At 34.5% G+C, this 27,256-nt stretch overlaps 2 protein-coding genes across 9 annotated transcripts in view; both read right to left on the bottom strand.

The window, feature by feature from the left end:
* The window catches only part of LOC129754870 (protein tincar), a 473,333-nt gene that overhangs the window by 216,693 nt on the left and 229,384 nt on the right, over positions 1–27,256 (bottom strand). The gene's annotated exons all lie outside the window — the stretch shown is intronic.
* The window catches only part of LOC129754871 (putative uncharacterized protein DDB_G0291812), a 66,563-nt gene continuing 39,551 nt past the window's right edge, over positions 245–27,256 (bottom strand). For all 4 annotated transcript variants that reach the window (XM_055751119.1, XM_055751121.1, XM_055751118.1 and 1 more), the window contains exon 3: positions 245–9,495. In XM_055751119.1, the coding sequence (XP_055607094.1) occupies positions 8,134–9,372 (1,239 nt within the window). In that variant the 5' untranslated portion in view covers positions 9,373–9,495 and the 3' untranslated portion in view covers positions 245–8,133. The remainder of the gene's footprint in view (positions 9,496–27,256) is intronic.

The raw sequence follows: 27,256 nt of genomic DNA, 5'->3' as shown, positions 1-27,256 counted from the left end.
CACAGGCTTTTAGTATCTAGTGGAAAATCGGGCTATGAAAGTTTTTCCCTCGGTCCAACAACTAACTTGGACCTCCTAATTGGCATCTCCACGAGTTCGTTTGTTGCTGTTGCGGTTTTGCTGCGAGAATGGGTGTCGGGAATTTAAACTTTCACAAGGATTCTACCGGGAGATGTTTCGAGATGTGCTGCAAGAAAAGGCTTTCGGAAGTGTTGCACCAAAAAAACCACAGAAAAAACTTAACTAGTTTTGTATCATAATGACTTATTTATTTTTATTTTATTTGTATTTCTTTTTTTGTTGATGTTTGTTTGTTTCTATTACTCTTTTCAGTGTAAAGTTTGTCCCTCGACTTTGTAGGATTGTTCTTTTCTTCTGCTGTATTTTCCTTTTTTTTGCTTACCGCATTGAGTAATAAGAGTTTCCGGCAGCAACAGTTTTGACAGTTTTCGGTTCAGCTGTGTTGGGTAAGTATGTGTGAGTGTGTGTCGGGTTTTGTGACTTTTCAACTTTCCCTTTTGCAGGTGTTAGTATTAGATTGTGTCGATAAGTTATGGGTTCCATTCCGTTTTCTGTCTGTCTCTGTTTGTTTGCTTGTCTATTTTGTTTTCACATTTAAAGGCTATTAGTGGTTTCTGTTTTGCTGTTTATTTACTTGTAGCTTTATCTGTTCTGTTTTGTTCATGAATCATTAGTTTATTTTGTTTATATTGATTTGATTACTAGTTCCTATGTGTTCTTACTTCTTTTTTACTCTTTTCTCCCATCGTAACTGTGTAGGTGTTTGAAGTTGTTTTTTTATGTGTTTAATTTTATCTTAGCTTTAGCGGTCTGTGTCCTTATAATGATTCATTAGGTCTCTCCGCTCAGGTTTTTGTTTGTTTATATCATATTTTGGGGAGTGTATTGTGATGGAGTCTAACGTAATTCATCTACAAGGGTATCAGTAACTTTCCTTCTCATAACATTAGGGATTTTTTTCCTATTTAGGGGGATGGTGTTCCTGTACGAAAAAAACAACTTCTATTTATGTTACTTTTTGAAAGAATCATATCTGTACCTTTGGATTTTTTTAATTTTTGTTCAATTTTGCTTGTTTTTTTATAACATCGTACATACGGTGAACTAAAACGTCAACTAATACTAGGTGTTTATATAAAGATTTCTCCTCTCTAATCGGTTCCACTTAAGACTGATAAATTGATTTGTTTTTCGACTGCCTTCCTCAAAAATTTCTGATAGTTGAAACTTCCCACAGAGCTGTCTATTTGATTTCCATTTTTCTCATACGAAACACATGAATCCTAAACGTAAGATATAATAAATAAGTTCTACACTCGAAAATAAGCTTAGCTCAGTTTAATCATTAAAGAGTTCTACGAACGAAAATGGGTTTCGGGGAAAAAAACTGACGCATCTTTCCCCTCGGGATTTTTTTTTTAAAACCATCTACAATTGGTTTTGCTTTTTTTTTGTCTCCGATTCTGAACCTTCTGCAACTTGCGCTGCACAACTACTAAGGATAATGAAAACTTTCATGAAACTGAAAAAAAATATTAGGGACTGTGCCGACTGACAATTTTGAATCACATCCAAAAAGGTTGTTTTGATGCTGTTTATCCTCACCAAAGTTTATGATTATCTCCTATGTGTTTATGTGTTGCGTGTCGGTGTGTTTTTAAATATAATATATAATTTTAATGGTTTTTTAGTTCTTTCATAGCTGTCGAGAATTTGTGGTTATATTTTTGTTGCGGTATTGTTGGTTGTTCTCTGGAATGTGCTTCGTGCAAACGCGCCTTCTTTTTGTTTCGGTTCGTTTTAACGTTTGGTATTGTTTTTTTTTGTTGTTGGTGGAAACCCATGGATAAACAATAAGTTTGCGCAAACTAAAAACCATCTCGAGAGGTTGAAAACAGTTGCATAATGTAGTTGAAACTAACTGGCCATGGCTTTCGATGGGGTGGTAGTCTTTCGTGGAGTTTTCGGGGAAATCGAAACATTTCTTTTCTGTTTAAAAAAATCCTTCATACCTTTCATTTGATGATAAAGCCATCATGTCTTATAAATCATAACTCTCGTAATAGCAGTATAAAAGTAAAATTTCAGATTTTTGGTCATAATGTCTTAAAATTTTAAAATTGATTTTTTGATATTGTTCTGTCCGACAATGCTTCGCTCCGACGCCTTTGCTCCCGGGCCCAGCTGCCAAAATCGTCTCTTTTAAGGGCCCCTCAATCTGAAAGAGTTTGGATCTCAGTCAATTAGGCGATCGAGATCCCTCCGAGCCTTGGCCGCCAGGCAGCGTCATGAGGACCTGCCTCCACTGATGGGACAACCATGCGTGGTTGTCTCTTGAGGTCCAAGTCCAAGAGAGGAACGGACCATCAGTGGTAGTTTCCCCAAGCGCTCACATCGACCAAGGCCGCTGGGCCTCCAGGCAGACAGTCTGCGGACCTGCCTCCACTTTTTGGCAACCACCAGGGGTTGTCAAAGCCCAATCCCAGAAGGAGGAAGGGCAAACAGTGGTAGTTTCGCCAAGGCCTTTCCTCCCTACAGTCCTATGGCTTTTCATGGCCACAATAAAATGGTTCTTCGAACCGGATAGAAATTTTGTCTCCCGACAAAATACGCCCGTCGTTGTGCAAGTGGATCGAAAAGCAGAGCATTAGGAGCCAAGTATGGAGGAAACTATCAAAGTGAAGATTTGAAATAAAAAAAGATCTGAATAAAGGGTGATACGGTCAAAATTTGGTCAATATCAACTTGACATATTTCTTTCAATTTTGCATTTAAAAAACCTGAACACCCCTTATTTTGAAGGTGTGTGTGTGTGTGTAGAATGTTGCTCCTATTTTGATTTTGGAATTCACTCTTCAGTTGTCAAAATGCCGTCCAAGGAAGAAGAGCAGCGTATCAAAATTTTGCTCGCGCATCTCGAAAATCCGAGCTTCTCGTACGCAAAGCTGGCAAAATTGCTAAAAGTTGCCAAATCAACCGTTACAAATGTAATTAAAGTGTTTGGGGAACGTTTGTCGACAGCCAGGAAGTCTGGATCGGGAAGAAATCGAAAACCGGAAGCCGCTGTGACGACAAAGAGGGTTTGCCGGTAGTTTCAAGCGAAACCCTAACCTCTCTCTCCGAGATGCCGCAAATAAGCTGGGTGTATCGTCTACAACCGTGCATCGAGCCAAAAATCGAGCCGGACTATAGACTTACAAGAAGGTAGTGACTCCAAATCGCGATGATAAACAAAATACGACGGCCAAAGCGCAATCCCGGAGGCTGTACACGACGATGCTGACGAAGTTTGACTGCGTGGTAATGGACGACGAAACCTACGTCAAAGCCGACTACAAGCAGCTTCCGGGACAGGAGTTTTATACGGCAAAAGGAAGGGGTAAGGCAGCAGATATTTTCAAGCACATGAAACTGTCAAAGTTCGCGAAGAAATATCTGGTTTGGCAAGCCATCTATACTGTAGCTTGAAAAGTAGCATTTTAATAGCTTCCGGGACTTTCAACCAAGAAATTTACGTGAAAGAGTGTTTGAATAAACGTCTGCTGCCTTTCCTGAAGAAATACGGTTGTTCCGTACTGTTTTGGCCGGATTTGGCATCTTACCATTACGGTAAAAAGGCCATGGAGTGGTACGCCGCCAACAACGTGCAGGTGGTTCCCAAGGACAAGAACCCTCCCAACACGCCAGAGCTCCGCCCAATTGAGAAATACTGGACTGTTGTCAAACGTAACCAAAAGAAGACCAAAAAAACTGCTAAGGACGAGCAGCAGTTCAAGGCAAACTGGCTTTCTGCGGCGAAGAAGGTGGACAAGGTGGCTTTACAAAATCTGATGGCAGGGGTTAAGCGTAAGGCCCGGCAATTTGGATTTGGAAAAGCGGAAGCCTAACTGAATATTTTTCCTGAATTTTATACTAACTAAACTTGAAAGAGAAATTTAATTTGATATTTTAAATAAACGATTTCACCGATTTACACGCGTTTTCCCTTGACCAAATTTTGACCGCATCACCCTTTAAGATAATCGAGGAACTCAACTAAGGGAGGGAATCCTTTGGATGTTTTTAGGGACTACGTTGGCTTGGGCTGAAGATTTGATTAGCCGTTGTCCAGCTTAAAAATCCATAATCAAAGTCTACTGAAAGGCTTAAAAACCTGAACCTTACCTGTTGAATGTAGGACGTAGGTTATATAGTTTTGTAAAAAAAAAGTTTGACACGTACCGAGCAATCCGGCAAATCCAAACTATTTTATTAAAAACCCTAGCAAAATCTAGGCTTTTCATTCGAAAATTTGAAGCCTTTAATCTCGGCATAATTTGAAAAATTTTATCAAGTCCCAGGTATTTTTCAACATAAATCAAGAGAAAAACGCATGGAACTTTTTTTTTCATCGAAACATCTGAACTTTTCTTGTTGGATTCAGCAAATATAGTGAATCAATACGGATTTTTCCAACAAAATCCGGGGAGCCGAACAGAACCGGAACTTTCCCAAATTTTGTATAGAATATTGAGAAAGTTTGGGTAAAACTAGGCAATCGGACAAGCTTTTTATAAACCAAACAAAGTTTGAGGTAGTGAATAAACCTGCAAAAGTGCTTTAAATTTTCTCATGATTTTTTCATGATCAAAGATTTGCGCTTTATAGTTGGAAATGTTTCAACCAAGTCTGATGGGTGTCTTTTAGTCAATCTTTAATCCATCGGAACATGGGACAGATTCTGTAAAGTTTCCAAAACGATTGATATCAAACCAAATATGGTAGATCATGCACTTAAATGCTGACTCAGCCTCCAAGGATGGTTACAGTTGCAGTAGCATGCTGTTATTCAAGTGAAAACAAAAAATTTTATCTATTTTTCAAAGTCTCATTACCAAGCTAAAAACATCTTCTGCCTAAATAAAATGGAAAGATCTCACCAGATCTCTGTTGATTAGATCTGAATTTTTGAATGCCGAAAACTTTTCTATCTTCTGCCTGCTTGCCTCTTGAATGAGAGTGAATACGGGGAATCAAGCTCAATTCTTGGCGAGACCCAAAAGAATTTTAATAAATAACATTCAACAGCCTCGAGGGTTTCGTCTCAGGCTCCACCAATGAACTGAACTTGGTGGTATTTAGCAGAAGCTTTTTTTTTCAAATGATATTTTGGCTGGATTTGTAATAAAAATCGTAAAACTTCTGTAAAAAGTACATAAGCAGCATGAATGGCCAAGAATATTAAGAAGTAACTTGCCATTTTCGCTTTAATGTTTAGAAAAATGGGCTGGAAAATGTGCTTAGAGGACTCTTGGAGCATGAAGTGCTAATCCGTTCTAATTGTTTTCGAATGCATTAAAAATACAAGATTCCTCAAGTGCTAGGAAGGCCCCCCAAGGCTTATGTCACCAAATAGCCAGAAATATGATCCTTAAAAAAATTTGCCTTGAGTCAGTCACCTTAAAACTCTAACGATGCTAATTGAAACCGTCAGCTGCTAATTTTTTTTTAAAACTTCGTGTCCATACTTTAAGGAGTATACTTCTTAAGACAAAATTTGCATCAAAATGAAAATATTTGTTAGTTTTTAAGATTTTTATTCAATTAGTAGCTTAACTTTTCAATATAGGTATACATAAGTATATAGATCTGTTTTTATCATAAAATTATGGACTTTTAAATTTGAAATAGGAACTTAATTTTAATTTTTAAAGTTCAAAGTTTTGTTTAACGATTCTCTTCCTAGAATGCTCATTTGATATGGAAAAATCTGTGTCAAATTACATATCTTTAATTCAGAACCAATGCAAGCCTGAAGAAAATGTTTAAGTATTTTAATAACTCTGTACTGTAAACTACAAATGTATGCTGTATTCAAGTGTCTTCATTGATTCACCGTAACCTATAGTTAACGATCTCTGAATCGTTATTTTGCCTCGTGGTTTAGAATTTTAACAAGTATCTCATAGCTGAAGTTTTTTAATCAAAATTTGAATTAAATGAATTTTTTCTATATCAATTTTCGAAACTCGAGGAATCTAATATAAGGTGGCTTATTTCAAAATAATTGAAGTTTTAGAAATTTTTTCACTTTGTCAGAATTTCTTTGTTTTGTAGGTTTCAAAAGCCCCTTCTATCCAACGTCTCCTGCATACGAGCCCATATATGATTACTAAGTTTTGTAAACATTTTTTAGCATAATTCAGTAGGGGAGAGTGGGGATACTTGATCCCCTTTTCTTATTTTCCCCATATCTTTTTGGAAAAATTTAGCAACTCGCACTTTTTTACATTTTCTGACAGCGTGTTATTTCAAGTTTCCATGCTCCTAAAATTAGAACGATACTTGAACCCGTAGATGAACTAGAAGCATTTTCGTGGGAGTAAAAAAAATGCGATATTTTTGAAGTTAGGGGTCACTTGATCGTTTATTCAGGAAGCCCTAATCCATGGAAAAAATCAAACAAAACCCCAAGATAAAATGTTAATTGACTATTTTGGTCATGTTTGTTCTCATTTCACAATCTACCTAATTGTCAGAAAATAAAATTCTATAGCTTATTCTCAACCCTTATGACATTGCATAGTTACGGGCGCAATTTTTTATAAACAAGAGAAAATCAATTATTTTAGCCCTTTTCTTCAGATAATTGATGGATGAATATTAGCTATTGGATAAATATAAGTAATCTCGTAATCAGAACTTAACACGATCCATTGAGAAGAAGAATATACCGGGATCATTTGTACCCATATATTAGGGATCAATTGTACCCAAAATCAACAATTTAGAAAAAAAATTCTGAAAAAAGTTGGGAGTTTTCCATCGCTTTGAAAATATTGTATTTTGAAGTTCATTTTATATTTGAAAGATTGATGTATTGTAGTAAATATTTTTGTTATAATATTTCCATGTTAGGAACATTTTAAAATGATGAAAAAAGATCTTCAAGTCACATTTTGTGAAATTTTTCAAACAAAGTTCAATAACCCAAAAACTTATTTTGTTAAAATTTTTTGAGCTTCAATTATTGCTGTTTTGTTCCATTTGGCACATTTTTCTAGAACATTTGATCTTTGTACGACATTCCAGTTTGAAGATATAGCTAAGGAATCAAGTATCCCCAGGGATCAAGTATCCTCATTCTCCCCTACTGTAAAATATTTCAAACTATTTCAATGCAACAATAATACAGTATTCAATTTTAAATTATAATTCAAACTATTGAAAAAACAATTATGATTTTTTCGGTACAAATTTCATAGTCAATAAGGTCACTAAATTTATTTCCAGTCACAGTTTTTTTTAGAAATGGTTCATAATTCATGCAGTAGAGGGTTAATAAGAATTGAAATCAATTTCAATTCAACCTTTTCATACTAACGAGTATTAAACATTTTATAAAACAGTTAAAATTTAATCCGTACTACCAAAACATTTGTTCCGGGAGACTTTCGCCCTAAATCAAATGTCATCTGGTCTTGCCGAACCATTTCGTGCAAGAAAACCAATCAAATCAATTCGAGAAAGCACGGTCCCATCTGGTTTTTGGACTAGGATAAATTAGAACAAAAACTAAACCTCTCGGTGCCAGCAAGCACTTCAAGTGGTTCCATTTTCGAGAAGAAGAAAAAAAAAACACGTCCTACACTTATTCATCCGGTAGGTAACGGGGCCAACGACGGAGGCAGTGTGTCAAATAAATTTAAGTTGATAACCTCCTCCACTTCTTTTTTTTTTTTCGTTCGAGAAACGTGCAACTTATCTCAATTAAAGTTTTTCCTTTTTTTGCCTCGAGCTCGTTGAACCAGGTCAAGAGGTTCCGGAATAGATTCGAACAAAAGTTTCGTAATTTTTCATTCACTAGCAATCAAGGTTTTCTTTTGCTCCGCTGTCGCAATTTGTAAAAAGAAATGTGTGTTTTCCATCTGTTTTCGATTCTCGTTTTCCCCTTCCCGTTCCACGAATGACCCCACCCCGTACGAAATTCTGATATCGCTACTCCTGACGTGCTCTTCGCTCGCAATTATGTTAACTGATTCTGATTTGTAATTATGCATTCCCCCTTCGCGCTCGGAATTAATTGGAAACAAAACCTGCTCACCGCTGCTCTAGTCCTCCACGTGCTGCCACTTATTCCAGCTTGGCCTTCTTGGCTTCGGGAGCACCGTCAGCCGAACTTTCGTCCCCTTCGCCGGCAACTCCGTCTCCATTGTCCTCCTCATCGTTTTCCTCGTCTTCATCCTCTTCGTCGTCGTCGTCGTCTTCGTCGTCGAAGGTCCCACCAGACCGTTTGGCGCTGCTCTGCGAGTCACTGTCGATCACTTCGTCGCTGTTGTTGTTCCGGATGCTGGTCGTCGTGGTGCTCGGCTTCTCCAGACTGTCTTCGGATTTGGTGCACTCGTCCAGGCTGTCAGTGTACTTGTTGTTGTCTTTCGAGGATTCGTCCGAGGTTCCTTTGCCCGGTTCGGTGTCCAGGTTGCTCTCGTCCGAAGGTTCCTCCATGGTGTTGTTTTCCGAGGAAGCTAGCGAGGGAACCGTCGAGGCGCCATTGGTTGCGACTGGTGTCGTTGTGGCAGGTGCTACCGCTGCCGTCGGAACCGTTGCGGATCCTGCTGAGAAGTTGGATTTGGAGGGTGCAGGCATGTCGTCTAGCAGTTCCGGTTTGAACTCCCGTGCTACATAGTGTGTCCACAGGGCCAGCTCGACTCGATGCGGAGACCATTTCTTCTCAACTTTTTCAGCAGCGTCGCTGTTGCTGTCTTCGTCGTTGCTACCGTCCTCCTTTGAACTACTAACGGGGCCGTGAACTTCTTCGTTTAACCTATTTGTCGTGGCCCGAATGTGCTGGACAAAGTTCATGTATTCGCGGGTCGTGTAATCGATGCCTTCAATTTCCGGAATAGCCATCAAACATTCATCTGCCATGAAAGGAGCGGTTTCTGGAGCAGCAGCTGCCAGCAAAGCCGAAGCCATCGTTGTTCCGACGCCTTTCAAGTTCGACAATGCCGTTATAGCTTGTTCCAGATTCGGTAGCTTCTTAAAAGCTTTCTTTGTCTCTGCTTGCACCGCTCGTGGCGTATTGACCTTAATCAAGTAGGACAGCTGCGGGTAGAACTTCCCTCTTGTCTGTTTCCATTTCATTGTCTGAACCAGTTCCTCGTGTACTATGAACCTTTCCTTGCCACGTTTCTTGATCAACTGTGGCAGTTTATTCTGGTACCAATCATCCAGCCGGATCAGTTCTTCCGGTTTTTTACATTTGTTGTCTGCCTTGAGTTTCAGTGCCTGGGGATACAGGGCTAGGACGAAGTCAAACTGGTTGGAGGTGCCGTTACTGAAGAACGACGCCGTGTCTCTGACTGAGGTCATTTTGTCGAGGGATGTGTTGTTTTTTTTGTATCGGTTACTCTTAACTTACTTAGTACGGCTATGGGTAAAAGGAAATAGTTGTTGCTCCTTGAACGATCTGTTCAATCTAAAACATTTGGGTAGCTGAAAATAAAATTCGTTTGTTAGAGGATTCGCATTTCATCAAATGTTTGACCTTTGAAACGGAACAGTTTACAAAGTTGAACTCTTTATTAAACGAAGGAATACCTTAAAATTTAACAACTAAACAATTTGATTTCACTCGTTTTTTGTATTTGTTTGATCTATGCAAAAGTGTTGTAGTAAAAATCATTTTCAACCGGTTTAGTCATTTGTTAGTGATAGCAGAAGTCAATTCTAAATAAACAGATGGAAAAATCACCAAAAAACTAGAAATATCTACACCAGTGATTTTGTAAATTATCCTGATAGAAGTGAGCTTTGACCAACGGTTTAAAATATGGTTTTTTTTCTCATTCGTTGGACAATTAGTAAAAGAATCATAAGTTTTTGTTATAAATCTATTTAACTACAAAGCCTAGAAATATGCCTAACTGTTAAATCAAATGTAAAACGAAAAAGTAATAAACGATCAAGTTTTTTTTTTCATTTTTTACCCCTGTGAAGTGTTGAAATAAGTAGCAAATTTCTTCAACACTTCTATGTGATCAATAAAACAAATTTCAAACAAGTTTCACAAGAATGACAGCAATGGCAAAAATGACAAAAACTAAAATAATTTTAATCTTTCCATAGACATTTTTCCAAGTAAAATTTCAAGATTTAGAAATTAATTTACCATAGTAATCGGAAATTTCTGGATACCACAAGGTGTTCAAAAATCATTGTAAATCAAGACAAAAATTGGCTGGAATTGAGTCTTAAATCTAAAGACATTTCATTTGACGACACTATATGACGTTCCAAAATTGAAATTTATTTTTAATTAAAAATTTTCAATTGCTATTCAATAAACACTTTGTATTTAAACTGAAATCTTGACTCACAAAAACCCTACATTAAGTAGGTATGTGTTTTTATTATTTATAAAGAAATCGAATATGTCATTACAAACTTTATGCTGATATGAAAAATTCTTCAAGAAGCCATTTTTTTCTTATTCTTCTCGATGCTCAACACCACATTCTAAGGGTTTTGATATATTACAAATGGCCACAAAATTCAAATTTTTTCAAGGTGCAAAGAATTTAAGAACTTATTTTGATTAACTAGGATTCTCTGAATCCAAATATGCAATAAGTTATTTTTCTATCAGCTTTAATTTTTTAAATTTTAACCTATGACAATAGGTAAAACTCATTTAAGAAATATCTGCATTTCTTATGACATAAAAAAATTCTCAAAACCTTAAAAATTTAAAATAAAGGTTTTAAACCAATTTTTAACTTTTCTCATAACCGCAAGTATTTTCAACTTCTGAAAGAAAATGTATGAGATTTAATGTATTTATTTCCTTCAACCCGTTCTGTAAAATTTAGGTTTTTTATCGATTTTCTCTAAAAAATTTTTTAACAAAATTGAATGTTAGATATTTTCTGAAGCAAACATCAAATTATCTTGCAGGGTTTCATAATTTTTTCGAATGAAATAAAACCTTTTTTTTAACTTTTTTCAAAAATGTCAGTTATACTTGTGATGGTACGTGTACTGTAGAAATTGTAGAATCAAACTTTTTTTGATCATCTATCATTATCTTCATCAAAATATTACATATTCCTTTATTAAATGAAGTACGATAACAAATTTATAATCGTTTATTTTTATTAATGTAGTTTTGTTAGTTAATCAGTTATCAATGATTGTTTTTACTCAAAACTCAACTCAACTTAAGATGAAAACTTTTAAACATTATATCATTAAAAAAAGAGGTGATAGGCCTCAAAACCTGCCAAATTTAAAAAAACATAGACTCGAAGATGCTGTTTCCTTGAGTTATCAGTAATCAATAATAAAATTTTTTATATTTCCTTCGAAAATGTAAAAAAAAACTTATCAGTTTCATCATCATATTTTGTTTTAATTTTCAAATTTATTCATCGAAATTTTAAGAATTGTTATTCCATTGAATTTCTCATCAACCTTTTGAATTGGTTTTGTGAAATTTTTAAAAATTTTTTCGTTGTTTTTCAATCCTAAGTATTCATGTTTTGAAAAAAAAAAAAAATACAATCTTCTTAGAAGCCAATAAATCAAATTTTTATATAAGAAAAACATTGTTTCTGCATTTTGTCCTTTCCAGGACCCAATATTGCAATAGACGGCGAGCAAATATTCAGAGCTTTGAATTTTGAACTTCAAAACCTTCGCACGAAAATTAAATTTTTTTAAATTATTTTTAATATTTTAAATCATCTGTCTTGAATCGATCATTTTTTTTATTAATCGATGAAAAGTTTTCGTAAACTATTTGTAGCTGCAGCTGCAATGCACATTTTTGACAGAATTAGAATTTGCTTCGTGCTTTCAATATTTTCGACAAAGCTGAGAATTCCTTACTTCCATTTCTATCAGTTTCTTATTGATATGCATGAAATCATCGATTAACAAAATTGAACATTGTCAGTTTTATCTTTCAATGATGAATTGGTAAAATTTTCTATAACTTTTTCAATTGAAAACGATGAAAAGAAGTTTGAATAAAGATGACCATAATCAACAATTGTTATCATTTTGATGAACAATTTTTAATGATGGTTATATTGGTCTAAAATTTATGTTGAAAATCGGGTTTGATTTTATTTTAAATCGTGTGTTATTCTCTTTTTGGATTGGCAAAAACTGAACTATTTTTTTTTCTTAGGCTTTCGGCTAAAAAGACCGGACCAATTCTGAATTTTAACCCTGAATATTCAGACATGCCCGAATAAAACCGGAAAATCAGGCTAGCTCATGAAAATCACATGTAGGATTGCAATAAACCACTTGATGTTTGAGAGACAGAATTGGTTATACAATTTTATTGCTCTTTTCTCATAACATATGGCAAACAATTAAAATTTCCACTAGACATGGCCGTAGGAGAGGGAAGGGAGGGGAGTAAACCTACCCCCCCCCTCCCGTGAGGGTCCAAAAAAGCATGTGAGTTTTTCTACTGTTCACTCAAAATTTCAAATGATTTATCAAATTTTGATTATTGAATAATAATAATAAGTTTAAGCTAAATAAGAGTAAGAATCTTGATTCAGACAGAACTGATGTCAAAACCTTCAAAACTAATCCCCGGTTACGATTTCTGCTAAAGTTTTTAAACATTTTCTGACTTATTGGAAGAAATTAATTTCTGAAAATTAAATAGTAAATGAGATTAAGCTTATTTCAGTGGTTCTGGTTCCATGTTTCCAAAATCAAAATTATATTTCTGTTTTTATATTTCTGATTCTGTATAAAAACTTTCGGTTCAAATCATCATTTGAAAATAGAAATGGAACCCTGCTTTGGAATCATCGATCGAATTTGGTTTTGCGTTTCATTCCAAATTTGGTTTATGTTTTCGAAACACATATGCACTTCCAATATTCAGATGGTATTTTTCTGAATATGAAAAAAAGAAACCATCCTGAATTTTCGTTTCATGTTCAGATTAGAAGTTCATAAACATAACCCAAAAAACACCGATAGTTTTTTTAGACTCCTTAAGCCAATTATAAAACCAAAACTCATCTAGTAGCCTGCTATAAAACTTTAAATGTTACTTGAGTATTCTTATACACAATTTATAACAGCACTTCAGCTTAAAAATGGTGATCCAGAATTGAAAACGTAGAATCAGGTGTATCAAATTCCAAATTTTAATTCAGATTCGCAAGTTGTATTAAAAATATATAATTTCAATATTGAATTAAGATTGGCACCCGAAAAAGCAGAATTAAAATAGCGTATTAAGATTAGCGATTGAACATAACTTAACAAAACAAATTTCAATTCGTTGCTCTAAATTGAAATTCTTAGCAACAATGTGAATCGAGTTTGTGAAAATCAGATTTACACCGCAATGTTTTTATCTCTTTCTTTCACTTTTGAAAATTTGATTCATTTTCATTAATAGTTAAAATTTTGGAATGTGCCTAAGTGTTTGAAAGATTCGATTTGAACATAGAATATTGTTTTTCCAAAAGAAAAAAAGGGTTTCTTTTCTCTAATTAAATAAGGCGCTGGGAATCAGAGGGAGACGAGTGCCCAAATGATAGATAAGAGTAAGTTTATTGAATTGGAGAAATTTCAATTCAATCGAAAATGTGTTGAAAAATAATTTGAAAGAACTTAGTTTTGCCCCAGAGGTCGATTAAGATAAGAAGAATCGATTGGTAAACTTCACTCAATATCAAAGATTTTTACACTTATCTACTTTCGATTCTCAGTGCTTCAATTTAGCAAAATTGCTAGCTTACTGTTTGATAAATTTTAGGATGTTTTTTTTAAGTTTCTATTTAATACGAAAAGCTATCAATGTAAACGACCTTTAAACTGAACAATCAAACAGTATTTATAAAAAATAATTCATTTTTTTATGAATTGCATTGTTTGAGCAAAAAAATCATAGAAAAAAGGGTAACCAAACCCCCTCCCCCCTCCAGCAGGCAATACTTACGGCCCTGCCCCTTGGTGTTAATAATCTAAGAGGAAACACTACAGGAAGGCTCACGAGACAGAGTCAATTTGGGGCATTTATGTTTTTCTCAAACCCTGGTGTCTTAAAAGCTCCGTTTTGATTCTAAGCTCATCCATGATTTTTTGCAGAAATTTTTAATAATTTTAACTTTTCGGTTTGAAAGGGAAAATTGAATATTTTGTACTGAAAAATCAATATCACTTTTGTTTCATCTGTGGAACTGACGCTGCTGACAGTTATTGTGCCAATTTATAAATTATCTAAGGAAAATTTCCGCAAAACAACTTTGTTGAGGACTGAACCTTTGTATATTATTAGACAAAAAAAAAGTAGTAAGCTGTTTAACAGGGGTATTTCTTCTGGCTTTGAAAAACAAAAAAATCAATTTGACATCACTGCTGGTTGCCTTGCGAAGTTTTGCATGACCAATACTTCAATGCAATACTTAACGAGGCATAAGCAGTGATGTCAATTGAATTTATTGTTTTTCAATGCCAAAAGACATGCCCCTGTTAAACTGCTCATAACTTTTTTGCTTAATAAGATACGAAGTAAAGGTCTTCGACAAAGTTTTTCAGCAGAAAAATTCATAAAGAGAATTTAGCAATTGGCGCAATAACCATTAGCAGGCTCGGTTCCACTAAAGAAACCTATTTACACGACCTTACCTATCTGAAAGTCATGTAATATTACAGCTGATTTTATAACTCATTTAAAATCATCAGTTTTAGAGGGCTGATAAAAACTTTGGGACGGAGTAAGCTGTAATCAATTGCTAAGTATCAAATTTATAGTTTATCCTAGCCTTGTTTTGATGTCTGAAAAAGGTTTCAATAATTTTCAATTTAGCGATAGAAGCTTACAAAAGCTTACAGAATAAATTAACTTACTTTTTTCAGGCAATTTTAGCATGCTATCCAGTATTTACCCCTATCATTCGAATCAAATTAAAGCGCAACAAAATTTATGTCCATCGCCAAGACATTACACTTTGTGTAATGAACTCTACACATAAAAGTAACCCTTTCTGCCTTTTTAATCAGCTCCATCGCTTCTGGGTAACGGTAATCGTAAACAATAACCCGCACTAGCAACCCTTCCACATCTCTGCTACTTCCGTCCATCCCCAAGGGAAGTAAACTACACATTTCCTATCCCTCAACCAGTATTTTCCTGTAGATTCATTAGTGCGTTTAAGCTTCCCATCTGAACTCCTCCGCACCATGCAAAGGGGTTGACTGAGCGCTCACTTAGGTTCTTATTCGCCATCCCTAAACGCGAGGCAAGGATAACCCCTTAAGAAACTAGAGATAATAAATATTAAATTTCAACCTCTTGCCCCAAATGAAGGAGACGAGGGTGAGGCAGTGAGCTTTTTCCATTACTGCCACCCCTTTCGAGTGACAACGAAACAACAACGACAACTAGAATAGCTTCAGTGAAATAAGGGAAAGGGGGGTCAAGTTATCCCCAACCCTTCCCTCGGCCTTTGGCAATGTCCAGCACCGAGAGTAATAGTGAGTAATCCCATAAATCTTCCACCCCTGTGTGAAAAGCTTGGCATGACAAAACGGTATTTCCCCCGGAACGACGACGAGGACCCTCTGCTTTCTCCTTCTGGATTCTTCAACCCATGATCCTCCTCGGAATGCTTTCTATCGAAAGTTCCGGTTGATCGACACGTCGGACAGTGTGGCTCATTTCATTCAAATACACATTAAAGGTTACCTGGAATTGAAATTTGATATTTTTCTGGATTAACTCTAAATAAAGAATGTTTTCCACTTAAAGTAAATACTGATTTTTCCCCTTTTTTGCCAAAGGACTGGATCACTCCCATTTCAATGAGTATTTTTCGCCCGTTTTCATTTCCATAAATTATGGAAACCCATGATTGCGACTCATTGTGTGACAATCTCCGAAAGGGTTCAACCCCTAATCTGCAAGTGTCAGACAGAGCCCAGTACGATATGGCCCAGGCTTTTTTGTCCCTTCTCCCCAAGTCGTCTGTTCGCTTATTTGTGGGGGTCAATTTTTTCGCCATCTCTCATCCCATTTTATCCCCACCGAAAGAATCGGACCAGAAATTAGCCGGAGACAGAAAGAAAAATGACTTCTTTCCTGTCGGCTACGCCGGAAGTTCGGAATTCTTCCAGCGTTGGGAGCGCCGCCGGCTGGCTTTGGAGAAAGAAAGGGGAACTGGTCAGCAAATGAAGTGGAAATTCAGTCCCCAACTCTTTTAGTGGACTGTGGACGCTAGGAAAGATTCGAGAGATATTGTTGTTTATTTTTATCGCTGAAAATATTGCTCTCTGTTGTTTCGTGTAGTTCTTTTTGTTTATGTTGAATTTTAGTACCAGAGAACACTTCTTTCCCACACTGTATGTTGGTACAGAGTTAAAAAATGATCCTTAATTGTTCAGAGCATAGAAACTGTTTGTGGCTATTATTTTGTAAATTATTCCTAAGAGCAGGTTCACTGGTGTTGGGAAAAAGTGGTAGAAATTTTTACGTTTTGAAAATTTTACCGTGCAAAAATGTTTTCAAGGTCTTTGGGTGTTGTATTTTTTTACAGCACTGTTTCTATTTTAGCCGTATGTGATAGACATATTGCTATTTTTGCATCACAGCATGCGAAAATACAACACCTGTTGTTAAAATACTTGAAGGCCGCAGATCTTGAAAATGTTTTTGCATGGCAATATTTTCAAAATGTTCAAAGAGTGACTAAATTTCTACCACTTTTTCCCAACACCAGTGAACTTGCGCTAAGAGCATTCTCCAAACGATTTCTGCAAATATTCGATCCAGTAGGCTCAATATTAAATTTTACTGCACCTAAGTGATACTTTCAGTGTTTTGGAGCTTGTTTCAATGTAAGAGTCTCTCCAATGATAGTGCTTTGACACATGTAATAGCGATTAAACGTGCTTTATTTCAACATCTGGATAACAAAATTTGCTTGTACACCCACAAATCAGACACTTCTCCAATAATGTTCTTCTTGGAGGTGGAATTATCGGCATAAAATTCTAGGCCGGGCCGGCACTAACAAGCTTTCTCATCGCTGGGATTGATTTCCCAGCGCAACCGCATTGCATATGCCTGAAAAAAAAAACGAATAAAACAAATCTCATATCATATAACAAAACAAAGCAGGATGGAAACAATCGGCCAACAAGGATATTGTCATATGACATACCGAGCGCTGTGTCAAGCTTGCCGAAATCACAGAAAAATCTGTTATTTCACAGATTTTTGAGCAAATTTTCATCACAGAATCTGTGTCACAGAACACAGAATTTTGAAATATTCACAGATTTCACAGAATTTTTGAATTTTGAATGGATTTCCAAAATTATAATTTTCTCGACCGATATTAAATTTAGATGTCTTACCTTGAATTAGAAAAATATTATAAGATTGGTAATGGTTAATAAATAAAAACCCATTTTTTTGTTTGTTTGTTGTTTTATTTTCATCATTGCAATTTAAGATACAATCTTATAAAACACTGCAATTGGTTATAACTGGGATTTTTAATGAACAAACTCTCGAACTCAACTAGGTACCTACATTCATCTTTCCCTAATCTAACCTGGCTAAACATTTTATCATGAATTTTCTATGAAATTCAAAGAAATTGCATCACAGAAAACCATCACAGTATTTTTGGGTAAAATTGCAGAAAGTCAGATTTTTTTTCTCAAAACAACAGAATTTTCTTTCGGCAACCTTGCGCTGTGTGAGTGAACAGTAAATTTTGTCCTCGATTTCCAGCAAAAAAATTACTGGAAACGTTCAGCAATCCATATTTTTGCTGGAAACCAGCAATCGGTTTTCAAATTGCTGGATTTTTCAGCAATCGTTGGTGTTGTTGTCATTTTTGCTGAAAAAATCAGCAATCGGTTTTCAAATTGCTGGACGTTCCAGCAACTGATCTTTTTTGCTGAAAAATCAGCAATCGAGTTGTCAAATTGGAGTCTGTTTGTTTTCGTACGCAGAAGCAAGGTGAGACTATTTATCGAAATTTGGGTAGATCAATATAATTATTTTTATTTTCCTCTATAGTAACCAGACATCAAGTCAAGGGTGAGTTTTTATTGGATATATAGATGTTTGATAAAAGATACTAATCAGAACTCTTTTCTCAGGTGGCAAATACTGATCAACACTTTGGTACAAAGCTGCCATTCCAGAGCCGGTGTTGAAAAATTAAAAAAAAAGTTCTTGGAAAGAAAGCATACATAATTGAAAAATGGAAGAAAATAATTGTTTTTTTTATCGCTCATTATATGCACAGTCAGTATCCAATATTTAATTTTGAATTGATATATAAATTTGATACTTAATACAGCCGGTTGTTTTGAAAGAAATAGCTGGTTTCCAGCAATGTGGATTGCTGATTTTCCAGCAATTTGAATTGCTGGAAATCAGCATTAACGGTTGCTGTTTTTTCAAGCAATTTAAATTGCTGGAAATTTTGCTGAAAAGTCAGCGGGACAAAAACCAGCAAAATTTTGCTGGTTTCCGCAATAAAAAAATTGCTGTGTATGGAAACCAGAATGAGAAAAAAAACATTTTTTGTTCGCAACCCCATGCCCCTGCTGTAGTTACGGGAAATTGCTTGATCCAAAAGAGTGTTTAAAAATAAGTGCTAACAAACATGTCACAAAAATTACACACCCCGGCGGATTGATGCACATATTACTCTAGGCCTAAGATATTTAAGTTTACGTACATGACGTTCTTAATTTGAAACTAATTTTTAGTCGAAAATTCCGGATTGCAATTCTACAACCAAATCTTAAGTCTCAATAACCTAGGGTTGCCATCCGTCCCGCAAAAGCGGGACATGTCCCGCTTTTTTGATAAATGTCCCGCTGTCCCGCTTTTTACTCGAAATGTCCCGCTTTTTTTTTCAAATAAGTTTTCAATTAAAAAAAAAAGGTTAGCCTACGTTTGATTTATTTTGATTTATCAAAACTTCACATCACACAAATAAAATGTGATTCCATGTTTCTTGGGAAATTATTCTATGCAATTCCTAATAATTAAATTTTTCTATGCAATTCCTAATAGTTTCAAGCTCCATTTCAGTATGTGACAGTGTCATATTGTGATACGCCATATGACTCATACTATTTTTCTATTTTTAAAACTGGTGGAAATCATATGTCAATCAATGTTTAAAAGCATTTTTTTTTTTATTAAAATTACCGTTTATGCAATTGAGTGTTGAAAATTGAACATTTGGACACTGAAAACAGTATCGAAAAGTTCTACATTGCAGCACTGAGTTCAGTTTCGAAAAGTACACTCCACGACCTACTTGATCATAAATTTAAAGTTATTGGCATGGTCGGCCACATGTTGTTATTTGTTGAGATACTCTTCTTGTTGGTTAGTAAAAAATTTTTGCGAATTTGCATAAAAATGTGAAACTCGTTGCAAAACTCGAATTTTTAGCACTCGACGTAATTATTCGAATCGGCAAACTTCGTTGAATAAATTAATGACTCGTGTTGAAAAAACCAATTTTTGCAACTTATTGCCTAAATAACTATTTGCTACATGGCGAAACTTATAGCTTTTAAATATTTCGAAAAATTATCAAAAATAAATCATTTTGGATAATGCTAGTGACAGGTTACTGAAAATGACACTCTGATTTCGCACTAAAACGGATTCTGGAAGATGGATAAATTGATTTTTATAATTTTTTAATCTTTTACAGTGATAAAAAATTATGCTGTAAATATAATGAAACTCTTTTTACAAACCCGAAATTCCAAGCTTAAGAACATTCCATTAGAAAGAATCACTGAATATCTACATTGTACATATAAATTAAAAATTTATTTTGTCATGACATTCAATCGCAACAAAATATTGACATTTTTAAAATAAAATAAAACCGCTTGCAATGCTGACATTTAAAAAAAAATTATTAAATTATTGTTTCAATCAATGTTTTTTTTGTCGTCTTTGTGTCATTCGCACTTTTTTCCCTTACGGAAAGGCATTGAAAAGCTTCAAATTTGATCGATGTTTACGCCTGGATTTGAAAGCATAGACGTTGACTCGGAAAGCAGATGTTATATCAACTGAACTATGCCTCCAATATTGATAAATAGAACTTTATACTCAAGTAAAAATGTACCGCACTATGAGAGTAGAAAAAAAAACATATTTTTGTATGTGTACATATGTACATTTCATGACTTTTTCGAATGAACTTTTAAAATGTCCCGCTTTTTTCGGCTGTGTCCCGCTTTTTTTCTCAAAATGTCCCGCTTTTTTTAAAAACATCTGGTAAGCCTACAATAACCTTACCTCGTCTTTAAGAGTTTTGACTATGAAATGTAACTAAAAATCAGAGATGTTAAAATCGCGAGTCTACATACTCGCACTTTGCCCTTCTTTGCAGAAAAATTTTATTCCGTTAAACTCAAACTGCAATGATGCTATCGATAGTTCAACTCGGAAAGCATCAGGATGTAAGCTTCGGGTAAACTCGGAAGGAGTAAACAGCAATCGGGGGAAACATCAGCGAAGCGAACGTACAGTTCTGCGAATTCAAATTTCATATCGTTTTCGTTCGGCAGCCGAACACAACAATCGGACAACGCATGGGGGCGTGCGCATTCGTGTACGGTAAGCTTCGTTCTGTTGTTTTGTTGGTGTGATTTTATTCCTGCGAGGCATGGAAAACATCAATGCAGAACTGTACTCTTCGTTTTGTGTGCAATCACGTAATGATTGGAACGAAGATAAAATCAATCTGCACACAACAAGTTAAACTCGGAAGAAATCTGCCGAATGATTTTTTCCGAAGCGAGTTTACGCACCTCTGCTAAAAATATTAAGTATTTTAAATCAACCATTTTAACTTAAATATTCATTCAACAAATACTTTATGTTTCTTGTTCATCAAAATGCTCAAATCCACATTTATATGGTTTTGATAAATAACACAAGGACACAAAATATAAATTATCCGAGGTGAAAAAAATTTAAGAGCAAGAATTGATTAAGTTGGGTGCCCTGAATCCAAATGAGCAAAAGTTTTTTTTCGTAAGGTTTTTAAATTACTTTTGAATACAGAAATGTGAATTGAAAAATGTCTGCAGTTTTTTAACAAAACTGTAAAACACTGTATATAAGACTTTTTAAAATATAGGATTTAAATCAATTTAAAACTTATCCTAAGACAGCAAGTAATTTTGACTTCTGCGGAAATTGGAATTATCTTATTGTTTACGGTCGCGCATTTTGTGAAATAGGGGATTTTAACGATTTTTTTTAGAAGTTCTAAACCAAATTGAATATTGGATATTTTTTTAAGCAAAAGTCAGATTGTTTGGCAGGGCTTCAACAAGGTTGCTAAACGAAATAAATCCTTTTTTTAACTTGCTTTAGTTATGTAAGAAATACTTTAAAATTTTCTAAAAATTGAACAATTTAGCTTTTTAGACCATTGTATCTCAAAAATAAGAATATTTGTCAGTAGATCATACACAGCACAAATTATTTCCTTTTTAACGAATAGTCACCGTTGATTATTATTTTTTATGATAGTTTAATGGCATTGCGGTGAACTTTTTACTATGAAAATTCTTGATAGAAGAATTACAGATTGAAATTAAATGACGGATAGACAAAGCAGATGCTTAATAGAAGAAAATTGAAAGATGTTGAAAATGAGCCAAGAGCATATTTTTGTGGAAAGCTTCACCGCTATGCCATTAAACTATCATAAAAAATAATACTCAACGGTGACTATTCGTTAAAAAGAATAAAATCATTTGGCTTTGGGAGGGTTAAATAAGGGGTAAATATTTCAAAAATACAGTTCAAAAATAAAATAGTTGGCAAAAGTAGGAACGTTTACGGTACTTGCGTGAAAACAATAAGTAGCGCTGCCGATAAAAACGGAATCTGAAAAAACCAATAACACATCGCTTGAACTGGCTCAGCAATAGGAAAGCTTCACCAGAGCCATGCGGTCTAGACTTTTTGTCCGATTGGGAAGCACGTGCTTTGCCAATCCATCGCACAGTGGAGATTTTTGATCAAAAAAAGGTACCTATTTCTGTGACGATCGACTAAACTGTTCTAAATTTTGGAAAACTATCATTTCTTATGCAAAAAAACACGAGAAATCGAATGGTCTACACCGCTTTCTGATAAAATGACTCTTAACGTCTCATTTTGCCCGATTTCCCCTATTTTTTTGGGTGTTAAATTATAATTCCGATTGTAGCCATCTACCTTGCAACCAAAAAGTCATAAAAACCATACTGTAAAAATGTCAGCTGAATCGATTGGTGAACTCCACTTTTTGTTTTTACTACGACAAGTGGCTCATTTTGCCTCTTTTCCCCTAAATTTAAGATTTTTTTCAAATAAATGCAGTTAAACAGAGTGTAATCCAACAATTTTTCATCATGAATGATCATTTTTGGTAGATTTATTCATATTCTAGCTAATCGCGTCACTTTTTTTGTACTAGAATGAACCAACCTCCCCTAGCTCTTTTAAATTTATGCATAAATTTCACTGTAACAATCGAGCGATTCACATACCAAATGCAAAAACCAAGTGATTTGGTGTAAAATTTGTCGCTGAATCGAGTGGTGTACACCGCTTAGTGCTCAGCTTACGAGAATGGCCACAATCACCCCGATTTCCCCTAAAATCGAGCGATATGTGGAAAAAAATCATCATAACAAATGACAAAGCCTCATAAAATGCACAAAAATGATTGAAACAAGTGTAGAACTTATTGCTGAATCGAATGATGTACACCGCTCAGCGTTCAGTTGACGAGAAGAGCCTCAACCACCCCGATTTCCCCTAAATTCATTAAATTTCTTTGAAAAATACATTGTTACAAACGAGAATTTAATTTAACAGATACAAAAAACATTGAATCGGATGAAAAACTTATTTCTGAATCAAATGATGTACACCAATATCAATTATCAATTATCAATTCAACAAAATATTTTTCAAATTTAGGGGAAAAGGGGGTGATCCAGGCTTTTTTCTTCATCTTAACGTTTAGCAGTGTAAATTTTTCTGTTCAACAATAAGTTTTTCACATGGTTCAGTTATTTCTGTGCACTTTCTGATGCATTCTCGAAAGTCACAAGATTTTTTTTCTTAAATTGCAAGTATTTAGGGGAATTTGAGTCAAATAGGACTTTATTCCTCAACAGAATTTAAGCGGTGTCCATTATTTTATTCAACAGTTAGTTTCACATATGATTTAATGTTTTTGTACCTTTTTCGATGCTTTCTCATTTTTTACTACGATTTTTTGGTTCATATTGTATGAGTTTATGAATGAACTTAAGGGGGGGGTAGGGTATAACGGCTATAAAAAAAACACCATTTTCACGATTTTTTTCTAGAGCTATCGTTCAAACAAATGTTTTCAAATTTTTTGCATTATACAAAGCATTGTTAAAAGAACATTTAGTATTTTTTTCGTAGAAAAATGTTGAAAAATGAGCCGGTGACGGAGCACTTTCGAGGATGCCTTTTAGAAAACAGGATTTGCGGTGGACACTGTATCTCAGCACAGAATCATCTAAAGTCAAAAAATCAGAGCAAAATATTTTAAATAGATGTTTTTCTTGACCCCAACGTTTTTATTTAACTTAAAAATTTTTTTATGAAATTTTTGTGGCTGTTTGAAGTAAAAAATACGATTTTTCACGAAAAAATCCGCCATTTTTCACCTGTAAAATCTCCCCAAAGTAAAAAAACCAAAAAAGAAAAACGTTGGGGTCTAGTATTTTATATGTAGAAAATATGTTCCAAATTTGAAAAGAATCGGATAAGTAGTTTTCAAATGACGATGTCCACGGACTTTAAAAATGTGCTTTCGAGAAAAACGCGTTTGAAGTTTCTGCTCTTGCTTTCTTGCAGTATTAGATAGGAGGAGATAAAGGCCTATAATTTCTATAGTTTTGCTTCAATTAACTTGAGAATTTGACACAACATTCTTGAAATGTTTTACAATAAGAAAATAAAAAAATAAAAAAATCGATTTTTTGAAAGTGTTAGACACTACCCCCCCCTTAAGATAAATTGGGGAAAATGAGACTTTTCTTGTCAACTCAGTGCTAAGCGGTGTACTTCATTCGATTCAGCGATAAGTTATCCACCTGATTCAATGTTTTTCTCATATGTTCATTTGCATTTTCGTTTGTTACAATGTTTTTTCCAATAAACTGCATAAATTTAGGGGAAATTGGGGTGGTTGTGACTCTTCTCGTCCACTTCACGCTTAGCAGTGTACATCATTTGATTCAGCAATAAGTTTTACACCCGATTCAATGTTTTTTGTATCTGTTAAATTAAATTCTCGTTTGTAACAATGTATTTTTCAAAGAAATTTAATGATTTTAGGGGAAATCGGGGTGATTGAGGCTCTTCTCGTCAACTGAACGCTAAGCGGTGTACATCATTCGATTCAGCAATAAGTTTTACACCTGTTTCAATCATTTTTGTGCATTTTATGATACATTGTCATTTGTTATAATGATTTTTTTCCACATATCGCTCGATTTTAGGGGAAATCGGGGTGATTGTGGCCATTCTCGTAAGCTGAGCACTAAGCGGTGTACACCACTCGATTCAGCGACAAATTTTACACCAAATCACTTGGTTCTTGCATTTGGTATGTGAATCGCTCGATTGTTACAGTGAAATTAATACATAAATTTAAAAAAGCTAGGGGAGGTTGGGGATATTTAGCCATTTATATTCATTCTAGTACAAAAAAAGTGACGCGATTAGCTAGAATATGAATAAATCTACCAAAAATGATCATTCATGATGAAAAATTGTTGGATTACACTTTGTTTGACTGCATTTCTTTGAAAAAAATCTTAAATTTAGGGGAAAAGAGGCAAAATGAGCCACTTGTCGTAGTAGAAACAAAAAGTGAAGTACACCAATCGATTCAGCTGACATTTTTACATAAATAAGTATGGTTTATATGACTTTTTGGTTGCAAGGTAGATGGCTTCAATCGGAATTATAACTTAACACCCAAAAAAATAGGGGAAATCGGGCAAAATGAGACGTTAAGAGTCATTTTATCAGAAAGCGGTGTGGACCATTCGATTCCTCGTGTTTTTTTACATGAAGAATGGTTGTTTTTTCAGGCAAGGCGTTCTTGCCTGAATTGGGTACCTTTTTTGGCTCGAAAATCCCCACTGTGCATCGGGTTGGATGTATGGGTGAACGTAATTGCGCCTCTCGCTGTTACTTCTCTCAGCCATTCAATTGATGCGGGACAAAGGGTCTAGAACGCACCTTTGAAGCTTTCCATAAAAATATGCTCTTGGCTCATTTTCAACATCTTTCAATTTTCCTCTATTAAGCATCTGCTTTGTCTATCCGTCATTTAATTTCAATCTGTAATTCTTCTATCAAAAATTTTCATAGTAAAAAGTTCAACGCAATGCCATTAAACTATCATAAAAAAAAATATTTCTTGTAAAATTACACAAATGTCCTGTAACAAAAAGGAGCAAGACCTTTAGCGTAATTTTACAGGTCGAAAAACATTTAATTTTTAGTGTACAACTTTTTTACAGCACGTTTGCAGTAATAATAAATGAATCTTCGTTAACTTTCAAGGTAAACAATTTAAAAATTTTATTCAAAATGGCTATACATTTTCATTGATTTTTATTGAATAAAAAATCCGTCTAAAAAAACTAGAATTTTTCATCTTCATATTTTGTTTTAGCTTTGTTTTTTTTCTATGGGATTTTTTGTTGATGTTTTCGGTGATATTTCTAAGCAAGATTTGCTTTATTTCTACTATTTTATTTCAACCATCTTCAGAATCTATTTGAGAACTAAAACAAAAATAATAAGAAAAAAAAACTAAGTTTGGTATGATTATTATGGGATAATTATTGAAGTTTAATTATATAAACTGAATTCATAAATAGTACAGCAGTAAAGGCTCTTACAAGAAAGATATTTTTTTGTCTATTTTTTCTCATTCTTTTTTGAATTATCAATTAGTTTCTGAAGATGGTTGAAATGAAATAGTAGATCAAAAAGTAAAAATAAAGCAAATCTTTCTTCAAGGCATCACTGAGCAACATCAACGAGAAATACCAAAAATAACACCAGCGGTGATTTAAGCGTGTTGAAATAAAATTTTCCATTAATTAGGCATAATTTTCCTGTATGTTTGGATAACGTGTCTATTAAGTCTACCCTTTTTCTGATACCTTGATCATACTCTTAAAATTAAATTTAGTGCGTTTGTTATTCGGCAGTTCAGCCAAAAAATTTCGAAAACGATTTTTCGATTATTTCGACTTTTCGATGCTGTTTAGCATCATCTTCAGGGAATTAATCGGATCGTATCACGTAAAAATTGATTGCTTATGTGAAGCTTATTGTTTTTTTCTTTGTTGATCGTAAGAATTTAAAAATTTAAACTGCAACACAAAAAGCAATAGGGAAATAGGGCAAAAAAGTGGACAATAAGCTTCACATAAGCAATCAATTTTTACGTGATTCGATCCGATTAATTCCCTAAAGATGATGCTTAACAGCATCGAAACGTCGGAATAGTCGAAAAATCGTTTTCGAAATTTTTTGACTGAACTGCCGAATAACAAACGCATCAAATTATCCAGTCAACCTCTCCTTAATTCCATAAAATTTAGTATTTTCTTATTTTTAATCAAATTAAATTCCATCACCGTGATTTAAAATTTTTACCATTCAAGTTATTACCGCGGAATTTTTCAATCATCATCAAAAAATGAAAGAAAGAAATCTGAATTAGGATGATTTATAACTAACAGTTTTTAATCATGACTAATTCTGACTTGATCGGAAATTTATTTCACAATTCCAGTTTAATTTCTTTTTAATTCTGGTGTTACATTTAACCCTCATCCGTCCCTGAAGTATTTCTCCGTTACAGTCCATGGAGTGATTTGACACTTCTGAATAAATCCAATATATCTCTCTTGATTTATACCAATTTTATAGTTTTGGAAACCTCGTAATGTAACTCAAATTTTTCCGTAATGTAACTTCAGTTTTCCATTATTCGAAATCCAAGATAAAAGATCCGAAAAAACATGCTTCGGAGAAATCTGTAAATCAGCTACGAAATGCTACAAAAAATTAGTTAGTGTCCAAGAAAGCTGAAGTAAGAAAAGTTGGCAATGAATATATCTTTTTTAAAAAAAAATTAAG

Source organism: Uranotaenia lowii, chromosome 3 (genome assembly GCF_029784155.1).
Source record: "Uranotaenia lowii strain MFRU-FL chromosome 3, ASM2978415v1, whole genome shotgun sequence".
Classification (NCBI taxonomy): Eukaryota; Metazoa; Arthropoda; class Insecta; order Diptera; family Culicidae; genus Uranotaenia; species Uranotaenia lowii.
The sequence above is the reverse complement of the archived record's forward strand: the minus strand, read 5'-3'. Positions and strand labels throughout refer to the sequence as shown.